Below are 13328 nucleotides of genomic sequence, written 5' to 3'. Positions count from 1 at the left end.
TTTTTTTAACCTTAATTCCACCAAGGATAGTGATTTGATAAAAATAAATCACTGAACAGTGAGTGTCAACAATATGACTTTGAGATAATAAAGCTTGGGAATTAGGAGTATTTTCAAATGGAACCATATCAGACAAAAACAGACAGCAAAGAGGTCTTTCTAGCAATTGTAACTACATACATGAGACAAACTGAAAATGGGGGTGCTACAAAAACACTATGAAAAGCATTCTGCGCAGGAGGCTGAGGCAGGAGAATGGCGTGAACCCGGCAGGCGGAGCTTGCAGTGAACTGAGATCCGGCCACTGCACTCCAGCCTGGACGACAGAGCGAGACTCCGTCTCAAAAACAAAAAAAAGAAAAGAAAAGCATTCTGCACTTCTCAAATATCATTTCACAAAAACTACAAAACAATCAGAGCCAGTAAAACTTAAATTATCTTTCAAATAGTCATCATAAACTCTAACCTAGTTAAAACAAATGTTGACTCTATCTCTAATATGCTAATACTATTATATAAATCCCTAAATGTAAATGCCAAATAAATATACCCTAAATATAAATATACCAAATATAAATACCCAAAATTCATGAACATTTTATAAGAGCTACAAGAACACACTTTTAGACAAAATGGGACTTACCATCCAAAAGGTTAAACTCTACTAAACTTCACTGTGATTACGGCCAGCCCACCCATCCTCTATATGTGAAATAAAACTTTTTATTAAAAAAGAGGTCTCACCACTTCTTGTTTCTGGGCTTCATTAAGTTTTTCAGTCAATTCTTCCAAAGTCCTTTTTGTTTCGGCGTCCGACCTAGGCCACAAAAAAAGATTTAAACTTGGATATTTAGAAAATACACAGAACTAGTGAAATGCATAACATGATAATTATGTTATTACAAAATATTCTACTTTAGTGGTTCTCAAATGTTATAAAATCTGAAACATCTGGAAGGCTTGTTAAAACGCAGACTGCTGGTTCCTGTCCCCCAGATTTCAAATCAGCAAATCTGAGATGAGGCCCAAAAATGTGCCTTTCTAAAATTCGTAGGTGATGCAGGAATAGAGGTCTGCAGGTCTGGAGACCAAACTTTGAGAACTGCTGCTACACTGGAACATCACTCTCAGTAAACAAACATGTTGCAATATCTCCCATTTTAAATTAAGAAAAAAGGAAGAGAGAGAGGGACAAAAGAGAACAAAAACTCTCAATCTTACACGCTCTTTCTAGCAATTCATAAAGAAATTACCTCAAAGTGTGCTGTGCAAACTCTATCCTCAGTAACCGACCTCCCATTACCTTGTTTCTCATCAAATTAATAACATACATGATAGGCTGAGTGTGGTGGCTCACGCCTGTAATTCCAGCACTTTGGGAGGCCGAGATGGGCGGATCACGAGGTCAGGAGATCGAGACCATCCTGGCTAACACGGTGAAACCCCGTCTCTACTGAAAAATACAAAAAACTAGCCGGGCGAGGTGGCGGGCGCCTGTAGTCCCAGCTACTCGGGAGCCTGAGGCAGGAGAATGGCATAAACCCGGCAGGCGGAGCTTGCAGTGAGCTGAGATCCGGCCACTGCACTCCAGCCTGGGCGACAGAGCGAGACTCCGTCTCAAAAAAAAAAAAAAAAAAAAAAACATACATGATAAATGAACAAATCGTACAGAAAGATTTACAAAGAAAAGAAAAAGCCTTTCTGTCTTGCACTGTCTTACTTCTGGCTGCACTTCCCTCTGTGAATCATGCACAACCATTTCCATTATTAATTATTTTGCTAGTTGCCTTCATCATGTTCAACTCAAGACATTTTCGATTGGCTGTTTTGAAATATTTAGCTCATTCTCTAATTTCAGATTATGTTATTACCATTTTTGATTCTATTGGACCTGTAGAGTTTTATGTAATACATTTATACGTCTTATGAATATTGTGAATTATTCCATCCTATGAAATTGATGGAATTGATGCTTTGTGCTCACATTCTGTCATGCTCACATTGTAGTCAGCTTCACACTTGAATCATAACTTTCTTGTGTTCTTGTCTTTTCCAAGCTTTCTCATTATCTTTTGGCTTTATATGGGCCTTACTTATCACATCATTGATATTTTCCTCCCACTTCTTACTGAATAGTCAACAAACCATCTATTTCACTCTTTTTACTTTCCTGCTCTAGTGTAGAGTGAATACTTCCTGGGCCTGCTCCATGACTGTCATTCCAGGGTTACTTTCACTGAATCCCCAGGTTAATTTTACTATTTCTTAACATTTTTATCTTTCTATTTCTTGGTTACAATTTTATTTAACTAAATTTTCGAAGACTTTAAACCTCTGAAAATGTCTTTCTGTATGTATGTATAGAATGTTAAAATATATTGCTGTATATTCACACAGTGGAATACCAAAGAATAACAAAAATAAGTAAACTGCAAGAACCTGACACAACACCCATAAATATTACAGCCCCTTTCTTGGCTTTTGTGGCTCTATGCTGTCTGGAATTTCCCCCATCTCACTAGCTATTCCATCTCAGGTCAGCTCCTCCTTCTATCATAAGATTCCTAAATATTACCACTCTTTGCAACTCAGTCCTGTCCTTGATATCCTCCCTATAGTTTCTCTCTTGTTATTATCCATTTCCATGGTTCCAAATGACATTTCTCCATGCTGACCACTCTTAAATTTTACCTCAACTTAGACTTTTCCTTTGAGCTCCATAGTAAATATCTATCTGAATATTTTACTTTCCATTTGAATGTCTCACAGGCATCTTGAACATAACATATTCAAGGCCAAACTCTCTACACCTCACCTACCCAAACCAGTCTTCCATATCTCAGGAAGTGGAATCACCATCTACTTATTCAAATTGAAAATCTTAGAGTCATCCTTAGTTTATTCTCCCTCACCCACCACTACCAAATTCTGTCTCTTTGATTTCCAAAAACAGTATCTTCAAACACATCCCTGTCCATCTCTCTGCTGCCATAATCCTGGGTCAGGTGATCATCAACTCTCATATACTAGTGCAACAGACTTCTACCTTGCCCTCCTCAAATCAATTTTTTTTTTCCTTTGTGATAGGTTTCACTCTGATACCCAGGCAGGAGTGCAGTGACTCATCTCAGCTCACCGCAGCTTCAACCTCCTGGGCTCAAGCAATCCTCCCACCTCAGCCTCCCAAGTAGCTGGGACCATGGGCATGTGCCACCATGCCAGGCTAATTTTTCTGTATTTTTAGTAGAGACGGGGTTTCACCATGTTGCCCAGGCTGGTCTCAAACTCCTGAGCTCAAACAATCCACCTGCCTCGGCCTCCCAAAGTGTTGGGATTATCGGCCTGAGTCACTGCACCTGGCCCAAATCAGTTCTTCATATGGCATCCAAAGTAGGTGATTTCTGAATTAAACTTTACTTAATCCTTTCCAAAAGCTTGCTTCCCAGTGTACTTTTATTATTCAATGTGTGTTTTGTAATAAATGTCAAAAATGAAAAATCAGTAATTAAATGAGAATACCAACCTTTCAACATCAAATAGAAAGTTAAACTTTTTAACTCCCTGTCCATTATTTTTATAAACATGAAGTAAGAATTTGTGGTACAAGTAAAGCAGAACAGCATCCAGAAATTTTACACATTCACAAAGGTAAGCCACCTCATTTCCCAAGAAACCTAACTCCTATTTTGGGTTAAACAAAGTTTTCTGCCTCACACATGCCTCTAGGTCACAAGGCTATTACCAGATGGTACCAGCCTATAGATCATAAAAACTATTACCAGATACTAAGAGCCCAGTCCAATATTGGTTATTTAAATGACCATTGAAACTATACAACTAAATCATCCCTGCAACTTCCCCTGTGTCTCCTTACAAGGCAACTATTCCCTTTAACTCATGTTCCCAGTGCTTAATTTATACCCTTCCTTGAAATGGGTAATGGTTATGTAATAAAACCATTCCTACAATACATTAAAGTGTTAATGTCATTTTGTTAATTTTATCAACTTGTAAAAAAAAAAAAAACCTAAATATTAAATAAATATTACCAGTTTAAAAGGTTAGCAATATAGCTCAATAATATATCTCACGATCCAGGAATTTAAATGCTTTATTTGTATCAGTCACATGTGAAAATGATTTTGAACCACCATACACTGTAAGTGATAAAGAACATAAACTTTGGGGCCTTACTGCCTGGATTTTAATTCTGACTCCACTACAGCCCTCCTGTTGGATTTCCAGAGAGCTGAGTTATTTCATCTCTCTCTGCCCATTTCCTCATCCATAAACTAGAGGAAAAATTAATGATTACCTCAAAGGGTAGTTACTAGAGTTAAAGTTAAATCATGAAATAAGGGCTCAATAATATTAGCTAATAGCACTAGTAATAATGGTAGAATCTTTCATTCTCATTACAGCCTATACTTGATATTCATAGATTTAACATTTATAGTTTTGACTATGTTTGTTGCAGCGACACAGAACTAGTGCGTGGTATGATTTAGATAGCTGGAGTCAGCAAGCAAATATCGTAAACAAATTTCAATTCAGCTTTATTGTTCCCTAATCATTGCTGTATATGGATTGCAATTCTTAGGAAGGCATAAAAATCTTTGTTTTTCAGCAAAACATGGCCTCCAAAAGAAAGCCACCTGCCACTGGTGATGACAAAAATGGACAGAGAGTAAAGAAGTTTAAATTAAATAACAGCTCTTGGGGACTATCCAGATTGACAAAATTGCGAAGATGGGGCAGATGTTAACCACTAACCCTCAAAGAATTCAACTAAAAGCTAAAGTATTGCATTCTGCAATGGTTTATGTTCATTGACAAACTTCATGTTACACTTCTTTTTTGTGTGTGCAATGCCAAGTCAGTCAGCTAGCGAGTCAGTCTTTGTGTCTCTCTCTCCAATGGTATTTGCAAATGTACCTCTTTGCAAAAGTCTCACAATGTATCCCTCCATAATGTCAGCATTCCATTGTATTAAGTTAAAGTGTTTTTAGAAATAGGAAATTAATTTGTCTAACATTGAGTCATGATATATTCTAAATTCAAAGGGCTGTAAACTGTTCTGTTAATAAATTTTCAGATACTGTATAAAAACAACACTTTTTAAAAATCTAGATAAATATGTCAATTACAGAAGCTAATTTATTCTCCTCATAATTTATCCCTCTCATAAAAACCATAGGCTGCTTTTACCGGCTCCTTCTGGAAAGCTCCCTGTTGAAATCATCTCCAAGGCGAATTTGTTCACTGCTGAGGTCTCGAAGAGACTGATGAAAAGCATGAAGCTAGCAAAGGCAAAACACAGTTATCCATTTAGAATTCTGTTGAATTCTTCCATGAAGATTCGCCAAAGGTAAGAATAAGATCTTGTTCTTTGCAATAATAACCAGATTCTGTAATATTATTATGAAAGAAAACACCTATTTTGAAAGAAAAAATTTCCAAGAAAAACAAATTTTTAAAAGCTTTATATAACATTTACCATCACATTTTCTAGAGTACAATTCTACTCCTTCAGAATTCTACCCCTCTAGAAGGGGTCTGTTTCTTCCTTAATCAGGGTAAAAGAAGAAGAAAAAAGAGAGAGAGAGAAAGAAGGAGAAAACCAGTCTGCCAACTTTTTCTGTAAAGGGCCCAACAGCGACTATGCCAGGATTACAAGCTGTACGGTCTCTGTCACAGTTAATATTGCCACTGTAGCACAAAAGTAACTATAAACAAATAAGCGTGGCTGAATTACAATAAAATTTTATTCTATCAGCCTACAATGCCTTACTTTGCCAACTCCTGCTGTAGAGAAACTCTTGCTCATGTACACTTGGAAACATGTACAAGAAAGTATGGTGCAGCATTATTCATAATGAGAACATGAGAAACCAAATGTACACCAAGATAAATAAATTGTAGTATATTCCTCCACTGGAGTATAATATAGCAATGAAAATGAAACAATCAAAGATACCTACGCGTTAGTAAAGTTGAATGTCAAAAACATAACATCAAGTAAAATAAGAAGTTACAAAAGATTATAGTAGTATCCCATTTACATAAAGTTTAAAGGCAAGCAACACTAAATAAGATGTAGGTAGTAAAAATTTAAAAAGTAAAAAAAAAATTGTTTTTTAAAGCAGAAACAGTGTCATGACATGTATGAAGTCAGGATAGTGGATACCCCTTGGGAAAAGATGGAGTATAAAAGAGGCTTGGGGGTATGATAATGCTTTACTTAGTGGCCTGGGTGGGGATTATATGGTATTCATTCTCATTATTGTAACTTTAACTGTAAATATATATGCTGAATATAAATTGAATGATTTATAATAAAACTACGTTAAACAGACTTGAAGAAACAACAAATTGATTCATTTCAACAAATGCACATTAAGCAATTTATCAGTGCCAGCTACTGAGAAGTGGTTCACAATCTGATATGAGAGCCAGATATGTAAACAAACCACAAATTCTTTACGGGGGCATTAAGAAAGTACACAGTCAAGTGGAGCTAAGGGTAATTTTGAGAATGAACTTAATGAGGAAGAACCATAAAAAGAAAGGAGTGAAGTAGTATAGCAAATGAAAAACTTAAGTTTTGCAATCATGATTTTCCAATTTAGCAAACCAGCATCTGGGGATGCATCCTTGACACTTCCTTTTCACTCACTGCTACATTCCCCACATGGCTATCTAATTTTCAAGACCTTTCCATTTTATACACTAAAACGCCTTTAATTCTACCTCCTTCTCTCCAACTCCATCTATCCTAACCCAAGTGACCATCAATTCACATCCAGAGCACAGTAAAATCCTTCTAATTGGTTCACCCACATTGACTCCATTTTCCACACTACAGCCAGAGTGATCTTTTCAAAATAATTTTGTCAGCCCTGTTACACAGCTCTACAGAATCTCATCCCTTCATACTTGTTTAGCCTCGTGGGCCTTCTTTAAATTGCTCATAGGGGCTATCTTCTCTCCTGCCAAGCTATTTGTTCTACCTGGAATAACTCTTACTCACCTTTCAGATCTCAGCTCAGTCAGCCTTTCTTCAGGAAGCCCTCCTTGCCGGGGCATGTCCTCTACCATACAATTCTGTAGCCCTATGCATCTTTTCACTATAGCATGCATCTCAGTTCATAAATAAGGTTGTATTTATGTATTTATTTAATATCTAGCTCCTCCTCTAGATTATAAATGTATTAAAAGACAAGGTTTCTGCTCATCACTGTTTCCAAGTGTAAGCATTATCCCAATAACAGAGACATTAAATAAACAGAAGGAAACAGTAAATGAATAATGTTAAGATATTGTTCTCTGTTCTGGGCTTCATCATATAGTCCATGCTTGCAAGGTGCAACTATCAAAAAAATAACATTGCCAAGGAAAAGTTTCCACAGGGTGTCTTCTAATACATTTGATTTTTTGTCTCTTTATGCAGTAACAAGTGAAAGCTACAGAGGAATATCTTAAGATACACTTTGAGTACCTAATCCTAAAACTACCAAAACAGAAAGGTCAAAGTGCAGAACTCCCCCAGCCCTTTTCAATTTAATTTAGCTACTTAAGACAACAAAAGGAAAAATTACAGCTCTGCAGAGAACTTTAAAGAAGCAGAAAAAGATTTCCACAAAACTAGTACTTCAGAAATCTTTAGTGAATACATAAAGTATGGAATTTCTTACTTAATAGCAAATGGCTCTATCAATGATTCAACAATCAGAAAAACACTAACGGTAGGAAAATCAGTAGATCAACCACACAAAGATTAACTTGGTCATACTAAACCAAACTTAGTAAAAGAGAAAGTAGCTGACTTAGCAGGGATTACGGAAAAATGTGCTGAACAAGAAAGGAAACAAAACGTGTCCAATTAAGCTCATCTTTAAATGTTCTGCAAGATATAATCCTCCATAACAAAACTCAAAACAAAGGGAAGATGATTTGTACATTGAAAATAAACTAGTTTACTTGAAAAATCCTATATTAACAATCTTATATTCACATAGAATGACAAAAGACCCCATGTAGCCAAAACAATCCTAAGCAAAAAAGAACAAAGCTGGAGGCAGTATACTCCCTAATTTCAAAACATTATAAAGCGCTTGTAATCAAAACAGCACGGTACTGGCAAAAAAACAGATGCATCAACCTATGAACAGAGGCGAAATCCCAGAAATAAACCCACACATTTGTGGTTAGCTGATTTTTTATGAAGGTGCTAAAAACACACAATGGGAAAGCATAGTCTCTTCAATAAATTGTGTCGGCAAAACTGCACATACATGCAGAATAATGAAATTAGGCCCTTATCTTATAACACACAAAAAAATCAACTCAAAATGGATGAAACACTTAAATACAAGACCTGAAACTATAAAACCACTAGAAGAAAACGTAGGAGAAAAGCTCCATGACTTTAATTTAGACAATGATTTCTTGAATATGATGACCCCAAAAGCACAGGCAGCAAAAGCAAAAATAGGCAAACGGGATCACATCAAACTATAAAGTTTCTGCATAGCAAAGGAAACAATTAATAAAGTGACAAGACAATCCACAGGATGGGAGAAATATCTGCAAACCATATGTCTGACAAGGCATTAATATCCAAAATATACAAAGAACTCAAACAACTCAATAGCCAAAAAAAAAAAAAAATTTTAATGGGCAAAGGACCTGAACAGACATTTCTCAAAAGAAGACATAACAATGGTCAATAGGTACATTTTTAAAAATATTCAGCATCAGTAAACTTTAGGAAAATTCCAATTGAAACCACAATGAGATATCACCTCACACCTGTTAAAATGGCTTTTATCAAAAAGATGGAAGATAAGTGTTGGACAGGATGTGGAGGAAAGCGACCTCTTGTACACCCTGTTGGTGGGAATGTAGATTAGTACAGCCATTATGGAAAACTGTATGGAGGGTCTTCAAAAACTAAAACTAAGACTACCATATGACCCATTAATCCCATTTCTGGATATATCCCCAAAGCTACTAAAATCAATGTGTCAAAGGGATATCTGCACTCTCATGTTCATTGCAGCATTATTCACAATAGCCAACATCTGCAGACAACCTAAGCAGCCATCAGTGAATGAATGGATACAGAAAAAGTAGTATATATACACAACGCAATACTATTCAGCCTTTAAAAAGGGAGAAATCCTGTCATTTGCAAAAACACAGATGAATCTGAAGATATTATGTTAAGTAAAAAAGGCCAGGCACAGAAAGACAAATACTATATGATCCCACTTGTGTATGAACTCTAATAAAGTTGAACTCATAGAAATATAGAGGAGAATAATGGTTACCAGAAGGTGGTGGGGAGAGGGGGTGAAGAGGGAGAGAAAGGGGAGTTGATCAAACAGTCCAAAGTTTCAGACAGACAGGAGGGATAGGTTTTGAGATTTATTGCACATCAGGGTGACCAGTGTCAATAATAATGTACTATATATTTCAAAATAACTGACAGAATAAATTTCAAACGTCTCACCATAAAAAATGATAGATAAGCAAAGTGATAGATGTTAACTTGATTTAATCATGCCACATTGTATACATATATTAAAACATCTTATTATACCCCATAAATGTACACAACTATGATTTTTCAATAAGAAAAAAATAATAAAAAGTAAAATAAAGTCATTTACTTGGTTCAAAATCAAAGGGATCAGTATAAAGTTACTAATGATCAAATTGGTTAAAATATAAACTTAAGTTCAAGTGTTAGTCATCTATATACAATAGAAACATAAGGAAATCCTGCACACAAATTACAGAATTGTACAAAGTACCTGAGTCATATCATCAGTCTCTTGAACAAAGCGGACACCAGTTCTTGATCTGGTATTTCGTTTAATACCCAGTGGATCCCCATAGTCCTTGAGAGGTGAGGTAGGTGGAAAACGATGGCTCTCTTCACAAGTGAAAGAAAAGGGAAGGTATTAAAACACTGCATAGAAAAGACAATCTAAACTTTTACTCAGTACAAACAAGGCAGACATGGATATACATATACATATGTCCCTAACCCAGACTATTTCCCAACTATCTTGCTATGGCTATAAAGTTCCACCAAATTAGCATTAATTGTGCTCTTAAAGCAGATAAAATGAAAAACAGAAATAACCTGGAAATAGAACACTCCAAAGTTTCAATTTGCTATACTTTCCAAAGAAGCAACATATTTGCTCATATAAAAATAATAAATTGCTAAATAAAAAACTTGTATGACCCTTTAATATAACTTAATACTAAAAAACACAATTTTTAAAACTACGTAATCTACAATCTGAACAGCATATAAAAATAAAAACTAACTACAGAAAAAGTACCCAATTTTTAATCATTTTGATCACAATCAACAGTAATATTAACAATGTAAGGTACCACTGTTCAATTATCTAAATCGTCTCCCCTTACTGCAGGCTTTTCAATTCAAACATGAATCTCAGTGCTATACAAAAGTGTAAGTAAGATTAATTAGGACAAACGGTCATAACCTTTAAGCTAGCCATTCATATCCACCTGCATGCCAAGACTAAAATTCATCTGGTCTTAACAAGTATCACAGGATATTTCATAAGACATGTGAAATGTATTATGCTAGGACAAGATACTTAACCTAAAAAGTGTATCACATAGTGAATCTTATTTATGTATTTGTTTTGATTCTTTGGCAGCAGACAATTAAATCCAGGTTTTTGTCAGGTAAAGCTCTAATGTGGTCTACAGAGTCTGAGGAAAAAAACAATATAACAACAAAAATCCTTTAATATATTTCAAATTATGTACTATAAAATCCTGGACAACTAAATGTTCTATCATCCAATCTGCGTGAAGTTATGCATGGGTCATATTTCTCCAAAAATTAAATGTATTCAATATCTACTTCAAAAATATTTTTAAAACAAAAAAATGTTTTCCAGAACATTTGAAGTGTTTACCTGGCCCAGTGCCACCATCAAGGTCACTTGCACTCAAACTTGTAACAGAAATACTTCTCCCTCCTGAGTTTCTCAATAAACGTTGACTCCGGAGTTGGTCGATTGATTGTTCCAAGCTTTCTTTTAACTAAGTTAAAGAATATAATGAATGAAGCATTATTCTTCCTAAACACCTTCCAAATACAAATAGACCAAAGATTTTCAAAGCTATTTCTGAAATATCTGGGTTCTCCCCAAAAAATATATCAGAAAATGTTAAACTATGTTTAAAATATAAAAATAGTAAATACAAATATTTTAAGAACCAATACTAAAATCTGGTTTTAAAAGGCATCTGTCACTACCTATTCCATTTTTTATTGCCAGATGTGGAAAAGACGTCTACTGTGCAAGGGCTTACAAAACCAAATTGAAATGTCTAATTGGTGCACCACTCATGTGAAGAAACATAACAAGGTCAACACAACTGAAAGAAGACAGAAAACTTTCCTCCCTTCTAAACATTCCTTCAGAAACTCCAGGTCTACAACGAATAGGAAACTAAACAGCTGTCACAGTGACAGCTGCTACTGAAACAATGTACACTGTCCAACTCTATTATCAGAATACCTCTTTCAGTCATTCAAAGGCTTCAAATCCCAGAAAATGATTGGGTCAGATATCAGACCGCCAGTACACACTAAAAACTACACCTGTCCAAATGCTTTATTCAGTTTATTAAGGAGTCGGCCAACAGGGGACGTACAAAAACATATCTTTAGACTTAAAGAGCTACATTAAATAAAAACATGCTAAATACTGAGAATAATGTTCAGAGCTGTAAACAATTACAGACCTGAGAATAGGATTCGACTAAGACCTAAGGGAAAAAAAGAGTAAAGCGGAAGAAAATCCATACATCCTGAATTGCTGGGAAACTTCGGGTCTAGATATCTTATTCAAGGATGAACAGAAAGTAATTTTAAACATAATGCATGGATCCATGGAACAAGTCAACTATAACTATTTAAACAGAATTTGACATTCTATATAAACCAAACGATTCACTGAGAAGACAGGGTTTCCTAAGTATAGCCAGTGTTAAAAGGTAGAACACCATTTATGGGGAGAACAAGTTGCTTTACTTGGGGAAACGAGCGGAAAGAAAGGAGCCTCAACTGAAGGAGAAGCACAGATGAAACAGAATACGAGTCACAAACAAAGCAAATCCTTTTTCAGTCTGGCTGTTTGGATTTGGCTGTTCTGGAGAACTAAAATTGAAACAATTTGTATTAAAAGAAGTAGAGTTAGAATTTCAGGAATCTACTTCTTTTGTCCCTCTCATTTCTGTAAGAAAAAAAAAAAAGAGGATTTCCACATCCCTCTGTTTCCTCCTTCCCTAAACTGGGATATGTACGATACCATCCTGCCTTGAGTATTCACCAGCCAGCTATAAGACTCAGCATTGGCTGGGCGCGTTGGCTCACGCCTGTAATCCTAGCACTTTAGGAGGCCGAGATGGCTAGATCACTAGGTCAGGAGTTCAAGACCAGTCTGGCAAACATGGTGAAACCTCGTGTCTCCTCAAATACAAAATATTAGCCGGGCATGGTGGCGGGCGCCTGTAATCCCAACCACTCGGGAGGATGAGGCAAGAGAACTGCTTGAACCTGGGAGGCGGAGGTTGCAGTGAGCTGAGATTGCGCCACTGCACTGCAGCATGGGTGACAGAGTGAGACTCTGTCTCAAAAAATAAAAAAATAAAAATAAAAAAACAACTCAGCATCAATCCACAAAACATACTATGATGCCCAGGAAAATCAAGGTTTACCTTCAGAGTAATTTACACATACGTAAAATAACACATAAGTGGACCAGAGATCTTATGCAGTGACCACAAAGTAGTATATCAGTAATCTATGACAAAATTATCAGAATAAAACTAAACAATGTTAAAGCTTAAAAGCTCAAATTCAAACTGTAACATGAGAAACAGACTAGAAATATAAAGTGACTTTAGATCATACAAATTAGTGTCAGAACAAAAGTATAAAATCAGCTCTCTTAACTTTTGCTGTGTTTATTATTTCCATCTTTCAAGCTAAACTCAATTTCAGTATCCTTTTGAAAGCAGAGTCAGCTATCATTTCTTACTACTGCTTCTTTTTGAAGGTAATCTGCCTTTTTAGCTCTGGCTATTTTTCAGATTTTCTCTTTACCTTTGTCAGTGGTTTTATTACGTATCACTATGTACAGTTTTATTTGTATTTATTCCATTTTTGATCCACAGAGATCAGAAAATCCATAGCTTAATAAATTTCATATGTTGTAAATTCTCAGGCATCATCTTTTCAAACATTGTTTTTGCCTCATTCTCTC

The 13328-nt window shown here is 35.7% G+C and overlaps 1 protein-coding gene across 7 annotated transcripts in view; it reads right to left on the bottom strand.

Moving 5' to 3' along the window:
- Positions 1-13328, bottom strand: part of CEP128 (centrosomal protein 128) — a 445924-nt gene that overhangs the window by 398858 nt on the left and 33738 nt on the right. For all 7 annotated transcript variants that reach the window (XM_050798934.1, XM_050798932.1, XM_050798937.1 and 4 more), the window contains 4 exons: positions 10971-11097; positions 9819-9940; positions 5209-5300; positions 745-817 (listed from right to left, as the gene is read on the bottom strand). In XM_050798934.1, the coding sequence (XP_050654891.1) occupies positions 745-817; positions 5209-5300; positions 9819-9940; positions 10971-11097 (414 nt within the window). The remainder of the gene's footprint in view (positions 1-744; positions 818-5208; positions 5301-9818; positions 9941-10970; positions 11098-13328) is intronic.

Source organism: Macaca thibetana, chromosome 7 (assembly GCF_024542745.1).
Source record: "Macaca thibetana thibetana isolate TM-01 chromosome 7, ASM2454274v1, whole genome shotgun sequence".
Classification (NCBI taxonomy): Eukaryota; Metazoa; Chordata; class Mammalia; order Primates; family Cercopithecidae; genus Macaca; species Macaca thibetana.
Note: the sequence above shows the minus strand (reverse complement) of the source record. Positions and strands in the feature narration are given on the sequence as shown.